General features: G+C 37.3%; 1 protein-coding gene across 1 annotated transcript in view; it reads right to left on the reverse strand.

The window, feature by feature from the left end:
* The window catches only part of LOC142031267 (rap guanine nucleotide exchange factor 4-like), a 56,074-nt gene that overhangs the window by 33,010 nt on the left and 2,098 nt on the right, over positions 1–20,966 (reverse strand). The window contains exons 2-3 of the mRNA XM_075028434.1: positions 9,792–9,934; positions 8,566–8,654 (exon numbers count right to left, since the gene is read on the reverse strand). Coding sequence (XP_074884535.1) covers positions 8,566–8,654; positions 9,792–9,934 — 232 coding nt within the window. The remainder of the gene's footprint in view (positions 1–8,565; positions 8,655–9,791; positions 9,935–20,966) is intronic.

The following is a 20,966-nucleotide window of genomic DNA, read 5'->3' on the forward strand; positions in this document are numbered from 1 at the left end:
AAGACTTCTGTGATGATGAGATCCTTTAGAAATGTCAGAGGTGATCAGAAGATAACTAGCATCAGAAATGCAACCTAGGAATATAAATTTCTGCCTTATATAGGCTCATCAGAAAGAAAATTTGACTGTTACGTTTTCTCAGTAAACTTAACTTTCAATTATAATATCCTCTTGCATTTGTAATGCATTTCTCTATTGTACAAGGTCTGTGCACAATGCAGTTGTACAGTTTAATCAACTCTTGGCCTTTCTGTTGAAAATGCCAGTAAATCTCTCAATTGTTCATGGATGCCTGCCAATTATGTATCAGACTAAAAAAAAAATTATTTTCACATAAGTCAGGGATTTCAAGAAAACTATTTAAAAGTCCAAAACCACCTGGAATACAGTATTCAGGACGGTCCCAAACATGCAGTAAAGTCCACTTCAAAAGAGTCTATTTGAGCACATGCCATTCATATGATGGGAAGATGCCTAAATCAATCCCCCTTGGCCAGGAACTCCTCTGTAATAGTTCCAATATAAATTCTGAGCTACTGCAGACAAAAAAATAGAATACTTGAAATTAAATAACTTGCTGAATCAAGATCTTTAGATACATGTTCTAGTCTAGGCTTACAAGTTGCTATGCTCCTAAGAACAGGCTTGAAGCTGAACACTTACATAAGTCTCTTTCCAAGTTGGGCTGACTGTCTTTCAAGTAATTAAAAAAAAATAGCAACAGCATTAAAAATTTAAACTGATACAAACTGTACTTCACTAAGGAAATCATACATGCACACAGACAAATACACATAAACATATAAAAACACATGCTAATTTTACTCGATACAACATTAGAAATATAGTTTAATTCTAAAATGTGGGATTCATGAAACAAAAATAAAAGCAGAAAATTTTGTCATCCCATCCACTACATCCTTGCAGCTGATAATCCAGGAGAGATGCATGAGCATATTTCAGCATCATTTTCTGTGTTTAAAATTGCATTGTCTTCCTTTCATGCATCTAATAAGTGCTAATAGGCAAATGTTATTAAGATCAAGTTAGTAGCTTTATAATTGCATTACAAAGACAAATGCCCATAATAGTCCAGTTCCCTGAACCATAGCAAATTGCTTTTGCACAGATATTACCATCTAAAATTATGTGTTCAGGAAAACAAAATCAATTATGTCTTAGAAAAGATCTAGGAAGAATTTACAACTGTAAGAAATAAATTTTCAAGGAAGGAAACATGAACAGGGACTGTTTAAAAGAAAGAATATTTGGGAATGAGCACCTAGGCACCTAAATAGAAGTCTCTACAAACAGTCTATAATACAGGCTATACACTAAAGATCTGCCTTAACACGCTTACCTTTCAGAGCTGAAACACTATAAGCGTGCTACCATAATCACAATTGCACTCAAAGGAGCTACAAAGAAAATGTGCCTACTGCTCACACAAATCTCCAGGTCTCCAATACATTATTCTCAACTTTATTTAGAAAGTTCAGATAAAAGATCTCTGTTTAGGGCAGAATAACCAAATATCCTGGCAGAAACTTTTCCATTAGGTGGGTCATAAGCAATATTTACATCTTCCAACGTCTTTCTTACTACCTTCCCTCCCTCCAAAAAAATAAACACCTTTGAAATGCTTCACCTTTTTTGATTCTTTACAACCCTAAAGAATATATCTTTAAAGACAGAATACAGAAGAAGAGAAAATGAAAGGTGTTGGTTAAGGAACCACTTTCTAAGATAACTTCTGATGAGGCAGCTGTTCAACCTGAGAAATAAATTAACATTGTGGGGTGTTAAGTCAAGAAGCTGGAACGGTCCTATATACGGTCATTAAAGTCCAGGCTTTTATCAAGTGAAAGTTCTTTCAGTTTTTTTTCCCCAGCCATCATTGCTCTCCATAGAGAGGCAGTTTCACAGCCAGCTAGGGAGCAAGCCCATTTGTCTTCTTCAAGACTTCAGAGCCCCATTTTCTCTCTGCTCCTTGTTTATACCTCTCCAGCCTCCTGGGGAATCAGGTGTGCATTTCCTATTACGCCTGTTAACCTTACACTCAAGAATCTCCTGCTGTTCAGTGTAGACTTCAGGAGGATTGCTGGCAGCTCAGCAAAACTCAGTTTGCTGTTCCCCTCTGCAATCCCAGAAGCAGCAGGGGGTTCTAGCTGCTGGTAACCAGCTAAAATTCACACAGCTATTTAAAAGGCAGTACCAAAGACTTAAAAAGATGAGATTGTTTCCATTGCTGTCTGTCCTCTGAACACACTATAAAATGGTAGCTTTCAAATCAGAGGCTGTTTGTGTATTCAGTTTCACTGACTCTCACTGCAAGGTGAGACACATGCAGTGAAAGAGTTGTTACCCCCCCCTCCCCCCATCAATCTAAAACATTATTGAATTTGTAAGACCTTTCTATGGAATGGATGAGAATCAGAAACAAGACTCTGCCTTATTCCCTCCCCCACCATCACAAGGCACATCCCTGCATGCTCCTCCCTGACTTGTGCCACTTTCTGTTTTCCAACCTGGCAAACAGAATTTTTGTACTGTGTGTAAACAAAATCATGGTGTCTGAGAGAGGAATGAAGAAAATATGAAAAAAAATTAGAAGTCCTAGGTTGAAAGGGATTGGGGACTTTTCTCTGAAATTTTAGTTTATTCAATACGTTGAGTTTATAAAGGAGTTGATGTAGCTAGTTTGTTTTTAATCTCATCATTTTTCCCACACCTTGTACCTTTAACTCACCTCTGCACCTGTGTCCCTCCAGGACTCCATACCATCTCCATGTTTAATTGGAGAGCTGCAAAAGCTGGTATTTTGAAAAGCTTTCTTATTATTAAGAAACACAGTTGACACAGTTCAGTTTGTCCTCAGCAAAAATTTCCTTTGATAACAGAGAAACCAAAGAATACACATGAAAGTGAAATATCTGTTCTATGAAGTGATTTTCCTGTTCCATTACCTCCACTGGAATATGTTTCAGCCATTCAGATAAGAAATCTTTATCAAACTGCTTTTAAAGATAACATAGAAAGATCTTCCCACACTAGAATTGCGGTTTGCCAACATAAGTTAGGCGATCCTCTTTACACAAAACAAGGTGATTTGCTCAAAGGAGGCATTATGCATCTAGAAAGACTGTGACCAACTTCTCTTCTAGTTCCTAATTAAGATATTTACAGATCAGATTAATTGTACTGTCGTAATATATTCATTATTTCCATACCTTTCTATCTGATCCTCTATAAGCTACCTGCAATGTCTTGGAATTTTTGCGAGGTTACCTTACAGACAGAAGTGAAGTGATTTTTCCACATTAACTTTCAATAAGTCAAGTTCAAAACCAAAATTAGTACAACCATGACATTGTGGAAGTCAGCATGGACCAACACACCCTGCTTCTCAACTGAGTACTTTAGTCCAGCCAATCTCTGTGTTACAATGGCTATACCAGTTCTCATGCTCAAACTAAGTAATTTAGAGCTAGCTTGGGCATATTTACACTACACTACAGACTACAGTACGAACCTATGTCACAACTTCACATAAGTTATCTCCAAAATACATAATGGCTATTTACATGCATACAAAACGGCATTTACAGGCAAAAAGCAGTATTACAAGGACTGTCCTGTTTAAATCCCTTTCCTTGTTTCCACTTCATCTTATCACATACCTCCTTTGTCTTCAGTTTCAAACAGCCAGGAAATTCTTCCCTTTTTTACACGGACATCTGAACCTCTTTCTTCAGTTATTCTTCTCAGCAACACCACTAACTTATTTGGCTTTTGATCCCCAGCCCTTTGCATCTTCCTACAACTGACACTGCTGTGCCACCCAAGCACCCACAGCTCCTCCTTTAAAGCTTTTCTAAAAAAGGCTAATTGTAAAGTCAATGCCCTGTGTTGAGTTTGGTCTGTTTTTAAAATCTGATCAGTTTAAAAAAAAAATCACCAAAACACAGACAAGATAAACTAGCAATAGCCCCTAGCGCATGCTGTAATTCAGCTGGCAGACTACAGTAAAACTGCAGATCAAATTGCTATTTGGTCTTTGTCTTTCTTCTCTTCATTCCTTCCCGTTTTATCAGATAGGAATATAAACCTTAATCATTTGTGGTAAAAGGCTCTGAATCTAATTCAGTAAAACACAATGCTGCAGAATGTCAAAGATGCAAAGATGTCACACTGATGCTTTGGTCATAATGCAGTTATTCCCAGCTTTATTCTGAGACATTATCAACATCCTTCAGAATCTGTTCATTTTCAAAATAGAGTTCAAAAATTGAACATACACAAGGCAGTCAGCAGTATTTTTAAGACAACACCAAATTAGGAATACCTCTAAGAGGGACTTTTATTACTATATACCTCAGTTGTAACATTGGGTAGGTAACAGTGCCAAAGAAAAGTTAAATTCAGAATCTGTTCATAACTGAGGGTAAAGACCTCTTTCTGATAGATTCTAAACAGGCTGCATTTTCTGTTTATTTTGAAGGGGACTTACGAACTCTGTGTGACTTTTAAGCACAATATATATCAGGGTATTTGTTACAAACAAGTTGAGGCAAGACCAAAACAGTTCATTACACTTACCTCTGCAAATCATAGTGTGATATTTTTACCTTAAAAAAGTCCTCTTCAGTTTCTTCTTGATTGTCGAATAGCCAGAAAATTCATAAATAATTTGTATAGAAAGCAGACCAGCCACCACTCAGGATGTACTGGCTGGGTAATCCTGCAGATCTCTGTACTGTAAATTGTATTGTCCCATTCAATGGCAAATGAAATTACCATCACGATCAGCAGCAGCTACCATATTTTACCACCTCAGTGGAACAGAACTAACAGCAACAAAGAAATCTTCTCTGGTCAAACTCTTTAAAATAGGTATGTTGTAAATAGTTGAATATGGTTTTCAAACCAGCCATTTTAGTATCAAATAGTGCCTGTACTCAGTTTGTTATATTTTCTAACACTGCCCTCTTGTGACATAATACAGTTTTGCAACCAGCCAGAAAATTTTCCAAACCAAGATGAAAGCAAGGCTTTACCTATGAGATCCTAAATATGTGTGTTTGTCTTTATTAAAACATTTAAATCAGTAAATGGAATGCTTCCTCTTATCATAATAGCAAATAATAGGTAATGTTAATGTTTCTGTTTATATGAATTCTCAGCTTGGTCTTGATCAGTATTACTAACATTTTCTGTGAGAAATCACGGGTGTCTGCATGAGTAAGCTGATGCACAGCAAAGATGTGTACAAATTAATGCTTCCCTAGCTACACTGAAGTCTGGATCCCTTAGTGCATTTAGATATAAATTCTAGTGCAAGACATGTAACTACATGCCTTCGTAGGAGCAAAGGCTATTAAGACATTCTTAGCACACACCAAGTGCAGAATAACTGTCCTGGTTTCAGCTGGGATAGAGTTAACTGTCTTCCTAGTAGCTGGTACGGTGCTATGTTTTGAGTTCAGTATGCGAAGAATGTTGATAACACTGATGTTTTCAGTTGTTGCTCAGTAGTGTTTAGACTAAAGGATTTTTCAGCTTCTCCTGCCCAGCCAGCGAGAAAGCTGAAGGGGCACAAGAAGCTGGCACAGAACACAGCCAGGGCAGCTGACCCAAACTGGCCAACGGTGTATTCCATACCATGGGACGTCACGTCTAGTTTAGTAACTGGGGAGTGGGGGTGGGGAATTGCTGCTCGGGGACTAGCTGGGTGTTGATCAGCAGGTGGTGAGCAATTGCACTGCACATCATTTGTACATTCCAATCCTTTTATTATTGCTGTTGTCATTTTATTAGTGTTATCATTATAATTATTAGTTTCCTCTTTTCTGTTCTATTAAACCGTTCTTATCTCAACCCACAAGTTTTACTTCTTTTCCTGATTTTCTCCCCCATCCCACTGGGTGCAGGGAGCAGCTGCGTGGTGCTTAGTTGCTGGCTGTGGTTAAACCACGACAATAACTTACTGCACTTTTAATGGGAGAAAGCTACAAAACACCAAAGGTGACTACATAAAGAATTAGCACATGGTAGCTGCTACACAACACATTTATTCCCATGCTTGCTGAAATTTAAATTCCCCAGGTAGACATACAAACACCTAATAAAAGTGGGACTAATATTTTTAATCAAGAGAATTGATTTTCTCTATTTACATTAACACTGTAGGCATCATCATATAATCATAGGAAAATTCAAGCTCCAAGAAAATTCAGGAGGTCATCTAGTACATCCTGCTCATCCTAAGTATTAAAAGATTATTAGTCGTGTCTAAAGACTTTTTAACCAATAGGAACCTAAACACAAAGTTAGCTTCTGTCTTCCTAGAAAAGATGGCATAGTCCTTCTGTATTTTTACATGAGAAAACAAACTTTTAAACTTGTAAACTCAGGTATATTTCTGTATCTCTTCTGCTCTGCTGGAAGTTTCTCATTAGCATTAGTGCCATTTATGGTAACATATGGTACCAGCAGAGCAATTGACCATGACTATGACTTTGCAAAGGAAGCTTTGGCTCCTGGGTGCTGTTACTGGAAAATGTGCTCCAGGGTAGGTTACAAGCATTCCTACATCTTAAGCACTGGTCATCCATTCCTGGCTGGGAGCACAATGCTGGCAACTGAGTCTGTCAGGGCTGCCCACCTATGGAGCTACACTGTATGTTCTCCATCACCTGCGGTTGTAGTGAGCACAGTAGGCAGAAAGTGCTAGCAAGTACTTCAAGCTCAATGATGACCAGCACCATGCCGACAGCAAAGTACAGGCAAGACTGGAACAGGATACCCAGGAGCTAAAGGCAGGAGACCAAGGATGGACAAGGTGGGGACACGGTATAAGCACCAAGCTGGGGCAAAACCAGATAAAATATTGGACTTAAATACTATTTAGGAGTCCCTAATCACCAAACTTATCCAGCACTAGAATGGTAAATGCATGAGCTGCTGTCCTTCTGGCAGTGAGGCTGTATCCTATGGCAACTAGGCAGTGGTAAGAATTCAGTTCATTGCTCCTGAGAGAAGGAAATGTGAGGTTAAGAAATTAATGCAGAATTTCTAGAACTAGAACTATGCGAATTATAGTCCTGTAGTTTCCTATTGGCAGGAAAATGCAGTGAATCTGAACAAGCAGAAAAAAATATTCATATTAGATTTCTTAAAAGGTTGAAGTGTTCCATTCTCCATCTAATGGAACAAATCAACACTCCAAACAGATTCTTAATTTAACTTCCACATCCAGAACATTTTTGTGGATATATTTCTTTCCGATTCAGTAAAGAGCATTGAACCTTAACAACAGTGTAGTGCCATCTTTTGGCAAACACCGGAAAATACTCCTGATTGCTTTAGACCCACACAGAAAAGGGTCTCGTAAGACTCCAGTCCTGTTCCAAATCGTGACAATACCAATGACAGCCAGGCCGTGCTGAGAATTGCTCAAATTGGGCTAATTACACTCTCAATCAGTCTCTACTTAGTACAGTGAAGAGGTTGCTAAAAATAATGATATGAAAGAAGCTCCTTTTGTATCTATCATCTTATGGTGAGTAGAAAGACCCAGTGCTCACACACTGCCCAGACTTGCATTCTGACCCAATTTCACTGGTGATGCAGTGCTTAACAAAGTGAAAAATCCAATTTCTGCCAATCTGCTATGAGCAAGAAGGCTTCCTCAATCAGCCAGACTTTGGGCAAAGAATACACCACCCCCACCCCCCATGTATGCTATATTCAGCCAAGGTGGGAAAAAGGGGTAGTGTTACACTTCAGGACCTGGGTAGTTGTACCACTTATGTGAAGGCACAATGAGTCACATGTCAGAGGTACAACCCCATGCTGACCTACATGATGGGACAATCCCAGATCTCAAACATGGGAGCAGGGAATGGGACATGATGCCTTCCCAGAAGTCTCAACTCGCAGGAGGAAGGGCATGACTTGTCAGCATGATGTTAGACGACATGGGTGGGAGACTTTCCAGGAGGAATATCCCATCTTTTTACTTATTTATTTACTCTAAATTCCCCGATTTTGTAAATCTCAGAGTGCCAAGATACTGAGAAATAGCTTGCAATTTGGGGGGGGATTTTACTTGTTCTTGTATTTGTTAATACCAGGCTTCTGGTCTAACATGGCAGCAGTTCCAATACTCTACTATTACTATAATACTTTCTCATTCTTGCAGGGGAGACTGCAGTATGCTGTTATCCAACTGCAAAGTTGGTGGGTTTGGTTTGAACTTTCTGAACAAGGACTGAATTAAAGTATTTCCAGGGAATGAATTAATAACTCTTAGATCTTTAGCTTAACTTCATATGGCACTATTAGAAAAGACAGAGGAGTCGTGTTTCATATTAAAATGTAGACCCGTTTTCAGAGCATTACCTCCATAGAGAAAGGACAACTGAGACTAAAGCAGACTCAGAAACATGCTTGTGATAGGACAAAATATTTGTATGATATATGTTATTGTTATCTACCACAGCATAAGTCATACCCTTTCTTTGTACTACTGACTGGATGGTTTAAACGAAAAATCTGTTTTACCTGGTGGTTGCTTGTATCAGAAACCTTCACATCCAATGATCCTGTCAGAACAGCATACCAGTTTGTCCCAATATCACCCTGACGGAATACTGGAAAGATGAAATCTTGTAAATAAAAGCTATCTCTTTAAGTTTAGCAACATTAACAAACATTTTCTCTCATATTACTGTACTACTATAGTCACTGCTGGCACTATAGAATTTGTCATATCAGCCTACTTACTTACTATTACAATAGTGTTTCCAATGACACTGGAAAGCACATATATTAGTAAACTGGTCGATAACACTACAAAAACAATGAAAGCACATAGAATGGCTTCACTCTTCTCCCCAGTTTGCTTCACTTTTACTGCTGTCTTAATAAACAAAACAAACAAACAAAGAACAACAACAACAACAAAAAAGACTTTCTGAACGATGTCCCTTTTAAATTCAGAATCTTCCAAAGCAGACACAGCTCCCACTGACTTCAGTAAGAGTTCCGGCTGAGAAGCAACTGCAGGACTTTGGTGTTCATGCATTCCAACTGTGTGATTACAGAGTATTAGAATTCCTATTACTCTAAGTAAACCCCAGTGCTGTGTGCCTAAAGCATGCCAGATGTACCTGAGGGGTACCCGAGACTCTACTAAATACCACAGGTCTCCATTAGCTATTCCCCTGGTACAGCTCTGGGAACTCACACATTCCCATCACAGGACCACCACTTAATTTGATCTCAGCTTCATAGACCAAGCACACCTATCCACCTTCATCTGGCACATGGGCTGCCAGAGAAGGCACAGAGCTGTTGTACCCCACAACAGTATGCAGCTCTGCAAATCTGTCTTGTGTTATTCAGTGACTGCAAACCACACGCTATTAGTGATATGCCTAGGTGATACAGTTTTGCCCCTGACATCACAAAGCACCTACAAAAGAGATCAATAATACATTTACAGGGGAAGAATGAGGCTTAAGTGTAATGACTTGCTTCTAATCTTGCAACAAAACAGTGGCAAAGTCCTAAATCCAATAATGTGTGCATTGTTACCATAGATTCACTATACACTGCATTTGTAGAGCAAGCAGCACTTTAGTCCTGTCTTCCCCCATGACTATGACTGTAAACACCTTTATGGCCATTCCACTGACTGTGCTCTCTCATCAATCTCCTAGAGACAATCCCAGCCTAACCCCTAATTTTATCTACATAAAATAGGCTATCATATGAAGCTCTCTTACATGTGATTCCTTTTTCCAGATTTTCATAATATCCACAGAGACATATCTGCTGGAGAAGGTTTGGATGAAATTTCTCAAAAGCTTTCACTTCTTTCAGTCGTGTGAATATTATATCTACATCTTCACTGGAACGTTCCAAAGGTCTGCAAGAAAACAAAGGACAAAATTCTCAAGGGCTTTATCAAAGAAACATCCCCACCTACATGCACCAAGCTTACAAATGTCTGCATTAAACATCACACTATAATATAAACCAATTACGTACAGGTACGTAATGAAACCCTTTCAAAACATCCTAACAACTGTCCATTATCAACTTGAGCATGACTATTATCATTTCAGCAGTGTCCAGAAGCCCCATTTAGCACCAAAGTCCTGCTGTAGCAATTACTGTAAAAGCATATATGATGATACAGTCCTTATCCTAAAGAGCTTATAATGATATATCATTCTAAGTTTGTAAAGGAACACGAATAAACAGAAGTCCAAACATACAAGAGCTCTGTGGAATTGGTGCCCAAAATGGAAGTTCTTTATCTGGCTAAAAGAAAAGCTTTCAATATCAGCAGTAACTCCAATATCCCCATCTCTTTTCTGCATTTTACCAGGTACAAACTAACTTGAGTGTTCTGTTTTCTCTCCTCACTTTCAAGCAAGAAAGACAACTTTATTAAAGTACATTCTCTTTCATGCAGTTCCTGTCTCTTAATGTTGGACAAATTAAATACGCAAGCAAGAATCTTAACCCTTCATTGGCAAGGGTAAAGAGTTTTAATCCAAATATTTAAAATCTATGATAGTAACACCTTTAAAACAACAAGATTTCAAGAAAAATAAGATCACAGAACTTCCTCCAACAAAGTAGCATGTTGACCAGCAGTACAGCAGGTTCAGAAAACTACTATGTATTTATGAAACTAAAGTGAATTAGCTCCATAACATATATTTTAAATGTGATTATCAAACATTATGAATCAGCAGGTAAGCCAACCACTAGCTGAAGCATTAGAAAGAATGTTTCCTAACAGACTAAATGCCTACCACTACATACAGAAAGAAACACAGAATGTTCCCAGGACATCATGCTGGATCAGATGCAGAAATCATTTATGTACAAAGGGGTACCAGGAAGATAGACAACTGTCAGTAGTCATTAGACCTATCACTCACTGAAATGCTGCTAGTTAATTTTATTGACAAAAATGTTCTTTTAGCCAGTGGATGAGCTTCTAAATGAACTGAAGTCAGGTAACTTACAATGAACAAAGACTAAGTTCACAAATACATATCTCTATAATCTTTTTGTTACATCCACAGTGTAAGCACTCCTTCCAACAGGATTTTTTTAAAGATTCCTCTTTGGAATCAAAGACTTAAGGGATCCAAAACTTTGTCTCAGGGAAGAAGCCCAAATCCTACTCACACTGAATCTCTGTCTCATCTTTCTTATTAAATTAAGTCTAGGAGGGATTAAATATCTATCCTCATTTATACTCCAACTTACCCTTATTAACTACAGATGAGAAGAATAACTCTCTGGTGTATACAGTTGCTTCTACATCACAGTGACATCCTCTCATCACTTCAAACCACAACCAACTACAGCAGCTCCCTTTTGAAGTATTTCAAGTAAGATTTTCACCCATTCCTTTTTTTTGACTGTGCACTAGGTGACGGGTACTAATAAGCATTAACTCTCTTGACAAAACCCTTTTAAGAAGATTAAGAGGTGCAGCTTGCAGAAAGATTTAAAATCAATTTATACAAGATCCCTCCCCAAACTACACTAGCACTTGGGACACTAACTCCCTTAATGTATGGACTCTCAAAATTAACAGCAAAACCTGACATGGAAAAAAAGGGACATCATTCTCAGAATACCCCCATTTCCTAGAAAAACTGTGTCTGAGACTGTTTCTTTCATACAACTGCTCATAGCTGACTCCATTCAAGTCCATCAGTTCATTTGCATAGAATTGACTGTAGGATCTCAGTGTTCGGTGGTTCTAATTGTTCGATAAAGTCAGACAGGGAAAAAGCAAACAGAGTTAGCAAACAACATGCATCAGGTTGTATAAACTTAATCAACACTGTTCTCTCAGTGCTCTTTTCTGAAATGTGAGTGCAGAAATCTCTTCCACTTCTGGTCCTGTCAAAAGGACAAGATTTGGGGGGATTTAATTCATAGACCGTGTAGCTTTTTCTCCTGAGAGTTGCTGAAGGCTCAAGAGATGGGGCTTCCATCTAGTTCAGAAGGTGAAAGCAGGGCGCACTTCCATTGATGTGGCAAGGAGCGTCATGTCAGGCAGATGAACTGCAGGAAAAGCTCTTTCTTCTGACAAAACTGCTTCATGACCCCAGTTAAGTGAGTCATCATGGAAGGACAAGCATTCTCACAGGTAGCTGAGCCACGCTTTTTGGAGTTTTAAACATCAGCACAGCAGTGAGAAACCAAACTCCATATTTATTGGGAAAGACAAATCGAAGTTTTGTGTTCCTAGTGGCTTACTTTAGCAAAGCAGCTGAGCACTTTGTATTAGCAGCCGTTACTTCCACTTGGGAGTACATGAAGTGGGCATTTGAAGGGGGGGACTCAGCCATGCTCTAAACAAAAAGAGGAATCCAAACTTCTAAGTAACATGCATAGTAGTAATCTGAAAATTGTTACATTCCTTCCAATGTTTCTTAATAATTCATTACTGCAAGCCATTTGTTTCCATAGCTTTTCTTCAAAATACACTGGGTTTAATACTACTGTGTACCACGAAATTTCCACAAATATTTTTACCAGAAGGGCACACATTTTGATTCAGCACATTTGGAAACAAAGCTAGAATTTGGGAGAGGCTTTCAGTGAATGATTTAATCATTAATCTATCTTAGAAAATATACCTTTTCCTCCACCTATGTTTTACAAAAAAAAAAACCACCAGTAGCCAGCACAGAAACGTGCAAAGAATCTTAACTGTACCCCAGAAAAACAACTTACTAATGTCTCTCAAACAAGACGCACAGACAAACACCTAGTATAAGAATTAGCTGTTTGGTTAAGATGGTGAATAAACATAAAAATGAACTAGGATCTAAGTTGTTTGACAACAAAGTGCCTTTGGATTTGATCAGAGCTCCTGGGAAATGTCCTCTATGTTTAGGAGTAGGCAATTAACTAACACTAGGTGACCCAAGCTGAGGTGGCCCTTAGTCCTTACTAGGACATGGAATTTTGCCTGTGTACAATCTCCACATTGCAGTGTAACAGTAATAGTAATAGCACTCAAACTCATTTCTGTTAAGTGCTTATAAGGTACAACAATGAGACTGGTTTCAAAAGGATACTTAGTGAGACAGCATAATGAGAATAATAAAAGACCATGGCATCAATTAACTGCTTTTCCACACTCAGGCAAAGTTTGACCACTTTCTACAAACCATCTTTTAATAAAATTATCATCATTGTAACTGTCGTCATCATCATTACATTAACATTAATGAATATATTTATGATGCCAAATTTTGTTTTCTATTTCCTAAGTACAAGCTGCCTAGCATGGAACATCAGTACAGGACAACACAAATTTACTTCCTCATTGCAGCTATCTTACTAAATTGCTGCAAACTTGGTTCCTTTAAAGCATAGTTTGGAATAATATTTAATAAGCTAATATTATAATATATTCTTCAAAACTTCAATGATTCAACCTATTAATTAGAAAAGTACTACTGATGGCAGATGGAGAATTATTCAAGCTTTAATGTCACTGTAGTCACACTGATAGGAGGCAGTGGTATTAATCTAGAAAGGAACCATTATCCAAACCAAGGACAAGGAGGTGAATCTCCCTACACCCCCTACATGGCTCCAAAAGCCTTTGGAAAGGCTTTTCCAGAGACCGTATCAGAGCATCTGAAGTCACTCCTCTGTCATCACCACTGCTGTTCACTAGAGAGCAATCTCACTGAGTTCAGCCCCCCTCTGCTAAACTAGTGCTGGTGAGGATGTCCTTCTGTTCTGTTCTTTGACATTGATGCTGGTATGCTACTGAAGTGTCCCCTCACTGCTGATGCTGCAGAGTTATAACTTGATATCCGTGAGCATAAGAAGTTAAAACAACGCATTTCAGTGAGACTTCAACTACCACTGGATTTTCTGCTAAAGCTTCTGTCCTTTCCTAAGTGTACTCCAGTTTCTGAAAGCTCTAGCCCAATGTATGAAATAGGACCACAGATGATTCCAGAAGTGTGGACAACCCTCCTAAATCAATTAAAGTTCTTCAGCTCTCAACAGTTTGGTAGAGGTATGAGCTAGAGCAGAAGCATTTTAAGGCAAGGCCATCCTTCCTGTAGAAAATCTATGACCCTATCCAGTGAAGCACCCACTCCCTAGGCTGCCTCACCCAATTTAAAATAAATTTTCATTAAAACAAAATGTGGAAGTGTTACATTTGTCTTCCCCTTTTTTGCTTAAAAAATACCAGCTTCTTAGTTCTTTTTCCCAACTTTTCAGCATCTTTGTGGGACAGCTGCTGCTATAGCTCCATTTCCCTTAAATCTGCAGGGTACAAGCCCAGAAAGAGCTGTAGCAGCTGCTGTAGTAACCACACTTCACTAACTGGCCTGGCAACTATAACTGAGTACGTATCATGCCATGACCATAGCAAATGCCAGGACAGAACCATGCAGGAGGAATGACTGATTTGGAAATTAAAACTTCACACTCTTACCATGAAGGATAATGCATGGGTGACACACCTACATTCCCCCCTCTAATCTTCAATTTGAAATTATTGTCCCCAAATTTGTATCTCAACAGGGTACTGCGCTGACATCTCATTTCACTGTGGCCAAAGTGAGGTGGGCATTTCCAGTGCTGCAAAGCAGGGCTACAAAATTATTAGGAAATTACTAAAAGCAAGAGTATTTAATTTATTTTCACCACCCTACAAGCCTTTCTGTTTTGTTTGACCACTGAACGCTTTATCCAGTTCCTTATTTATATTGCTAATTTGCCTCTTTAGAGCATAGTAAGTCTTATCTGGCAGTAATGTTTTCACACAAGACGTCATCTATCTTCTCCTTCTGCTTCTTCGATACAACATCACAGCATACATATACAAGTAACAGCATCAATGCTAGTTATACATCTCTATTCAATTATGTCGATAAGGCTTCTTTAAAGGATATTTTACCCCTGATTTATTTGGTTGTGAAGATTTCAGGCACATATTTTATAGAGATAAAACAATTTTCTTGACAATGTCTACTTGACTATCTGTAAAAGGAAATTATAAAAAAAAACTGCCAGAAGTGTATCTTCAAAAGGCTATTTCATATTTTTAAGTGCAAAGTATTCAAGCTCAAAGTTTAAATACAGACAGAGGATAATTGCTACAATTCTTCACATACACAATTTGGGCAAGAATTCCTGTTCATGTGCAGCATATATAGCTTTATAAAAGAAACTATTTTGATGGTGTTAAGATTAAATATTTGAATGTTTATGTATACTGTGAAAGACTTGTTAACCTAGAAGAAAGGAACAAGCTGAATTTTCTTATTTTGTTTTTATCAAGTTTAGCTAGCTATAACCTATTACTTTCTCTTTTACCATATACGTCCTTTTTAGGTTCTTCCTCATAATTGGTTTGACACTTGAAAAAGAAAAAACAGAGGATAGGCAGTTTCACCTTCTTTGCCAAGATGCCGCTAGAATTTTAAAATGTTTATTTCCATAACATCTGTTCAAAGATCTGAACCCTGCTCTAACTGAATGAAAACAGTGAAGTCTATTTCTTCCCCTTGCTCTTTTTTAACTCTTTAAAAGGGCAAAATACTGCACTTCAGACAGCAATGAACAGCCCATGAAGGATGAGCAGATACGATATATTTCTTCCACTGGCAAGGCTGTCTGTAGAAAACAGAGTATCACACTACATAATAGACAAATAAAACTAGTTCATCTCTGGGTTAAAACTGAAGCATCTCTTCAAAGATGCAAAGGCAAACTCTATGAGCTGGAAAGTACCAGTAATCACTACCATGGACCATTTTGTGAATTTTAAGAATATTTTAAAGTGTATTCTGCTTTGAAACATGAGCGTGGAGAAAACAGCAAGGAATACCATTGAAACCAGCTCATTACTCTGTGATACCTGTACTTTCTCCTACCCTTTCCCGACATGCAGAAAAAAAAAAAAAAAAAAGCAAAGCAGTAGGATGCAGAATACTAGTACTAAGATACCATTTTCCCATAGTGAGAGCAGGACAACACTGAGGCACCTCTGTCCTCCAAGCAATGCTGTAAGGCTCTGTGACTTTTAATTTCTCTTTGAGAAAGGAAAGTTTAAGAGAGGGATACCAGTTACTTATCAAAGCATTTCAGACCTGTGGAAAGAGACTTAAATCCTAGATATAAATGAAGTTACTTTTAATCTGAAGTAATGTCCAGATAAGGGTTTACTTCCATGGGGACAAAAGGCAATCAACTCCCCCTCCCCAAGAGGCACTTTGCACTTGTTATAGTAGTATTACCAAATCCATGTTTTCAACATTCACATTTCAGCTCCTCTTTCCCTTGTCATGAGGCTTTCAAATAATAATCAAATTACATTCTTTTCTTTTGATTTCCATTTTATGAGACTTTGGGATTCCAGTTTTCACACTTCCTCTGACACACAGGAAGTAAAATTTTATTTAAACCCTGTTCCCTAGGATTCTTATACATACAAATCATTCCAGAGTTTAAAAAAAAAAAAGGTGCAACACAAGTAAAACTGCTGATGCTTAGTTTCCAACAAATTACTACTGTCACCTACACTCAGAACCCCTGTGATAATCTCTCATGTCCTGCTATACAAGGCACAAGAAATGCTGTAGATAATCCTGATCTACACAGGTACTGGTTGACCAGCCAGTTAAATGCAGACCGACCAGCTGTCAGCTGCAGTCAGACAGAATTTGTAATAGTTGAGTTCTGTCTTCCTCAGCGAGGGCCAAAAGAATGCAAATATGGGGGATTCTCCTTTACCTACACACTCATCTCATTATTATATTACTCACTTATATTTGTGCCTTCAACTCAGTTTGGCCAATGCACTGAAAAATTATTGGACGGTTAGACAGAGCAATCAATTGTGCTTTGTTTCTTTACATACCCTGCTCTACATATTATGCATCCTTCCAACAGGTCAATTTTTAGATCTGTATAAACAGTGGAATGCCAAAAGATGTATCTATTATGTAATGATATTTAGAAAGATTTATCTCAAGTTAAAAATACACTACCTGAACAATACAGCTATAATAAGAAACAAAACATAAAAGAATTTTTTTCACTTTCATATGCTTTTTAAAAAGACAAAATACTTCAAGAGAAAAAATAAAATTACAAGGAAATTTTCTCCTTTTCATTTATGAAAATTTTTATGTATGGTGCATGCTTTGCAATCAAGGTGTGACTAAACCTTATTGAATAAACCCTCCAACTTTCATAAATGTGAAGTGGAGCTCAGGACAGTTAAAATTCCATTTGACAGAAGTAGATCTGGATGAAATTACATCAACCAGCACTGCAGCTTCATAATAGGCATCAAAAGCATTTTAATATGACGACAGACTCTGAGATACATTGCAAATGAAATTTATAATTGAACAATATGCACAAGTGATGATATCCTTTGATTCAAACTCTGGCCACTGCCATCCACCAATACACTACGCCAAATGCACTTTTACCCATTTAGGATCTGCATTGTTACAGCTAATGAAAATTTAAAACTTACAACAACTATGAAATAACTTCTACAGATTTACATTGACATACATTTTGACAACTGCTGAATTCAAAGATGAAGTGGAAAGTCAGTTCACAAAACATTCATTGAGGATGCTGATAAAGCAGCATGAGTAGTAAGTGATTATGCCAGATACAGCACAAAAACTAGTAAAGAACAGAGGAAGTATCGTAAGAATGATAGGCTTGTTAAATGCAGCAAATTGTAAGATGCACACAAAAACAGATGTCACACTGGATACAAAAAAATACTTGTATTTGAAAAATATCTGGTGGCTTTAAGGGCATGATTTCAATTAGCTGGTTTGTTGGGTTTTTATTCCTTTGCTAGAATATGAGTTTTTGTTACAAAAGAAATTTAATCTGCTCAGAATACAGGATTTTAGAGATCGAATCCTAACAACATGCCAGAAATAACTCAGGCAATGACAGTTTAGACACTTTTCCAGTATCACCTGGTAAAAGAGAAAACCTACAGTTGCACAAGTACCACAACAGTCATGCAGCCACTCCACAAGACTACCAACTAAATTTGAATATATCATGTCCTAATAGGCATGTGCATGTACTAGTTTGTTCTGGTGGGCCATGACAATGTTTATACACATGAATGCTAGGGCAATCACTTTTTCTTCCTCTTAATACCTGTTCATAGAACAAGTGTGTAACTTACTGCAACCACATGTAACAAATGGAAGCTGATACTAGAAATGCCTAAGCCCGAGAGCAGAGAATAAAACAGCTTGAATTTGTTTAAAATACAACTCCTGCTCTCTACGAGTTATTATGAATTCATATAGTCAATAAAATGCACAGAGCTGCAAGCTTATGGCAAGCTATATTAACAATTATTTTGGTCTCTCTGAGAAGATACGGAAAGAAAAAGGGCTTTTTTATTATTCATCAAAGACTGCACCTTTGCACTGGACTAGAAAATGAGTTGTATGATGCGGAAAGATAAATTTGTTATTATTCATCATTCTCAGAAGAGTGCACCTTTGCACAAGTGCTAGAAAGCATTTGGGCTATGTCTATACTGCTCTGTCTCCGAGTTTCCACATCCACCGTGGCGCCTGCTGCCGATACATCCCCACACAGACTTGATCCAAGTATACACCAGCTTAGCCACGTATGACATACAGAGAGAAAATGCCAAGCACACAGGCCAACAGGAGCTGCAGTGTATGTCAATGATTTTGTTCAGATCCAAACTATGTGAAAAATGGTGGTGTTATTTCTATGGATTTGTTACAAATAAAAAGCAAGGGTAGAAGTCAGTGTATGTTTTACCAATCGCATAAAAATACATTTTAAAAGTAAATAAAATAGCATTGTAAAGCAATTCTAAAATATTCACAATATTGCCTGATTATAAATCTATATCCCATTATCTTTGACATAATTATAGGTTATAGAAGATGACAAGCATTTTCCATTTCTTTTATGACAATTCTTTCAGAATATCAGTTCTTCATTCTAGCCTATCTCTATACTCACAAGAGACCTGTTGACTACTAAGCATATACAGATAACTTACACCTCAAATATATGTTACAATGAACTAAAAAATAAATCCCGATTCCAATATGTTGCCATTACATAGCTTCAGTCCGAATTTACACTCAAATCTATGCGAGCTTGGCTTAAGGTACAGATCTGAGATATTATCCTGTATGTGTAATTTTGGTTTTGTTAGATGTAAATGATGCAAGTGGAAAGTCTAACAAGGATATAAAAGCTCAGTATGTACAATATGTCCTCGAAATGCCCATTCATATTTAAATAATTTAGAAATAGCTGAGCAAAGATCATAACATTCTTAGCACAATAGGCTAGCAAAGTTACATGCTTTGCTCTGTGATCTACTCCTCCAGTCTGCTAAGGACTGAAAGTTATATTTAATACAGAGAAAAACACAAGATGCCATAGACAAGTATGAAATCCTGCGATCTCTGACTGTTGTGAATGCTGTACATCATTAAAAAGTTTGTATTTGAATCCAATTAAAACACCTGAATTCATAACTGTGATCAGGTTTAAAGAAATAATAGCTACGTAAAAAATACCTTGTCTACCATTCAGTAAAGATATGTCAACATGGAAATTTCCTGGTTAGATAGTCTTGTGAAAGAAACCATGAGAGTAGAGAAGACATTGTTTCTAAGCTAATTATACACACTTGCATAAATCAGCAACTTTATTTTAATTATGTGCAGATTGGACATACAGAAAAATGCTAATATGGTAGGCATGCTTCTGCTCCTTAGGAAATTAGTGGTAAGGCAACTATTTACTTCAAAGATAAAAGGACTGGTTTCCTTAACAGAAAAATTATTTACATCTCCAGGTACAACCAGGATGTACAGTTGCTCACCACTGATGATCTTTCTCTCCTGCAAAAATAAAATATTCCTGATAGAGTGCAGTGTTCTGAACATTTCTGTTCCCGCTTTTCCTTACCTTTGCACTTGTGACTTTATATATAAATAGTGTCCTGTGTATTTGATTTTAAAGTGCTGATCTTTGGCTTTTGTGGTTAGTAACCACACACGGAAGCTGCATGGTCAAAGCACTGGTGGTGCTAGCCCACAGTACTCTGCACAGTAATAACATTTCTCCTGAAACATTTTGGTCATTCTTCATTTTTATATGTGCTCTTGTTTTAGATGTTAGTAGTTCTAGTTTGATATGTGACTTGGAGAAAAACATGAAGAACACATACAAAACACATCATTTCTGTACATTATGTGTTTCGTTATTTCCATTTAGAGTTTAATTCTCCCTTTTTTAAAAGAATGAATTTGGATAATCCATATTACATGCCATTTTAATTGTCTTTGCTGAGGCTCACCTAAAATTCTAAAGCATACCAGTTTTAGAACTGCCTTCCTCCTGAAAACATATTCATTAACTAAAACATATTAAAACTATATTTATTATTTAATAAAAACACATGTTATCCTACAGAGAATTGTCTCATTAAATTATCCTATATTCACAGAATCCACACCTAGGTTAGAAAATACTATAAGATTTTTTTAAAAGCTTAAAATACATAGAAATTACATAATAATTCAAATGAGTACACTGATAGTCATCTATAGAAAAGAAATACACTCTAGAAATACAAGTGTGTAAATTAATTAAAAATGCTATACCTAATAGTACTTAGATTTCTATAGCACTTTCCCAACACAGCTTTAACTGTATTTTTTAAATGGAAAACCAGAACAAAACACCTAAGTGTACTTCCTATGATCACAAAGCAAAGCATGACAGAGACCAGGAAAAAACCTACAATCTCTCATGTCCTGGGTTTGTCCTACATTCAGATTGCCTTCCGGAAAAGAAGGATAACAATACATAAACCTTCAGGGCACCTGGAA

Source organism: Buteo buteo, chromosome 5 (assembly GCF_964188355.1).
Source record: "Buteo buteo chromosome 5, bButBut1.hap1.1, whole genome shotgun sequence".
Taxonomy (NCBI): Eukaryota; Metazoa; Chordata; class Aves; order Accipitriformes; family Accipitridae; genus Buteo; species Buteo buteo.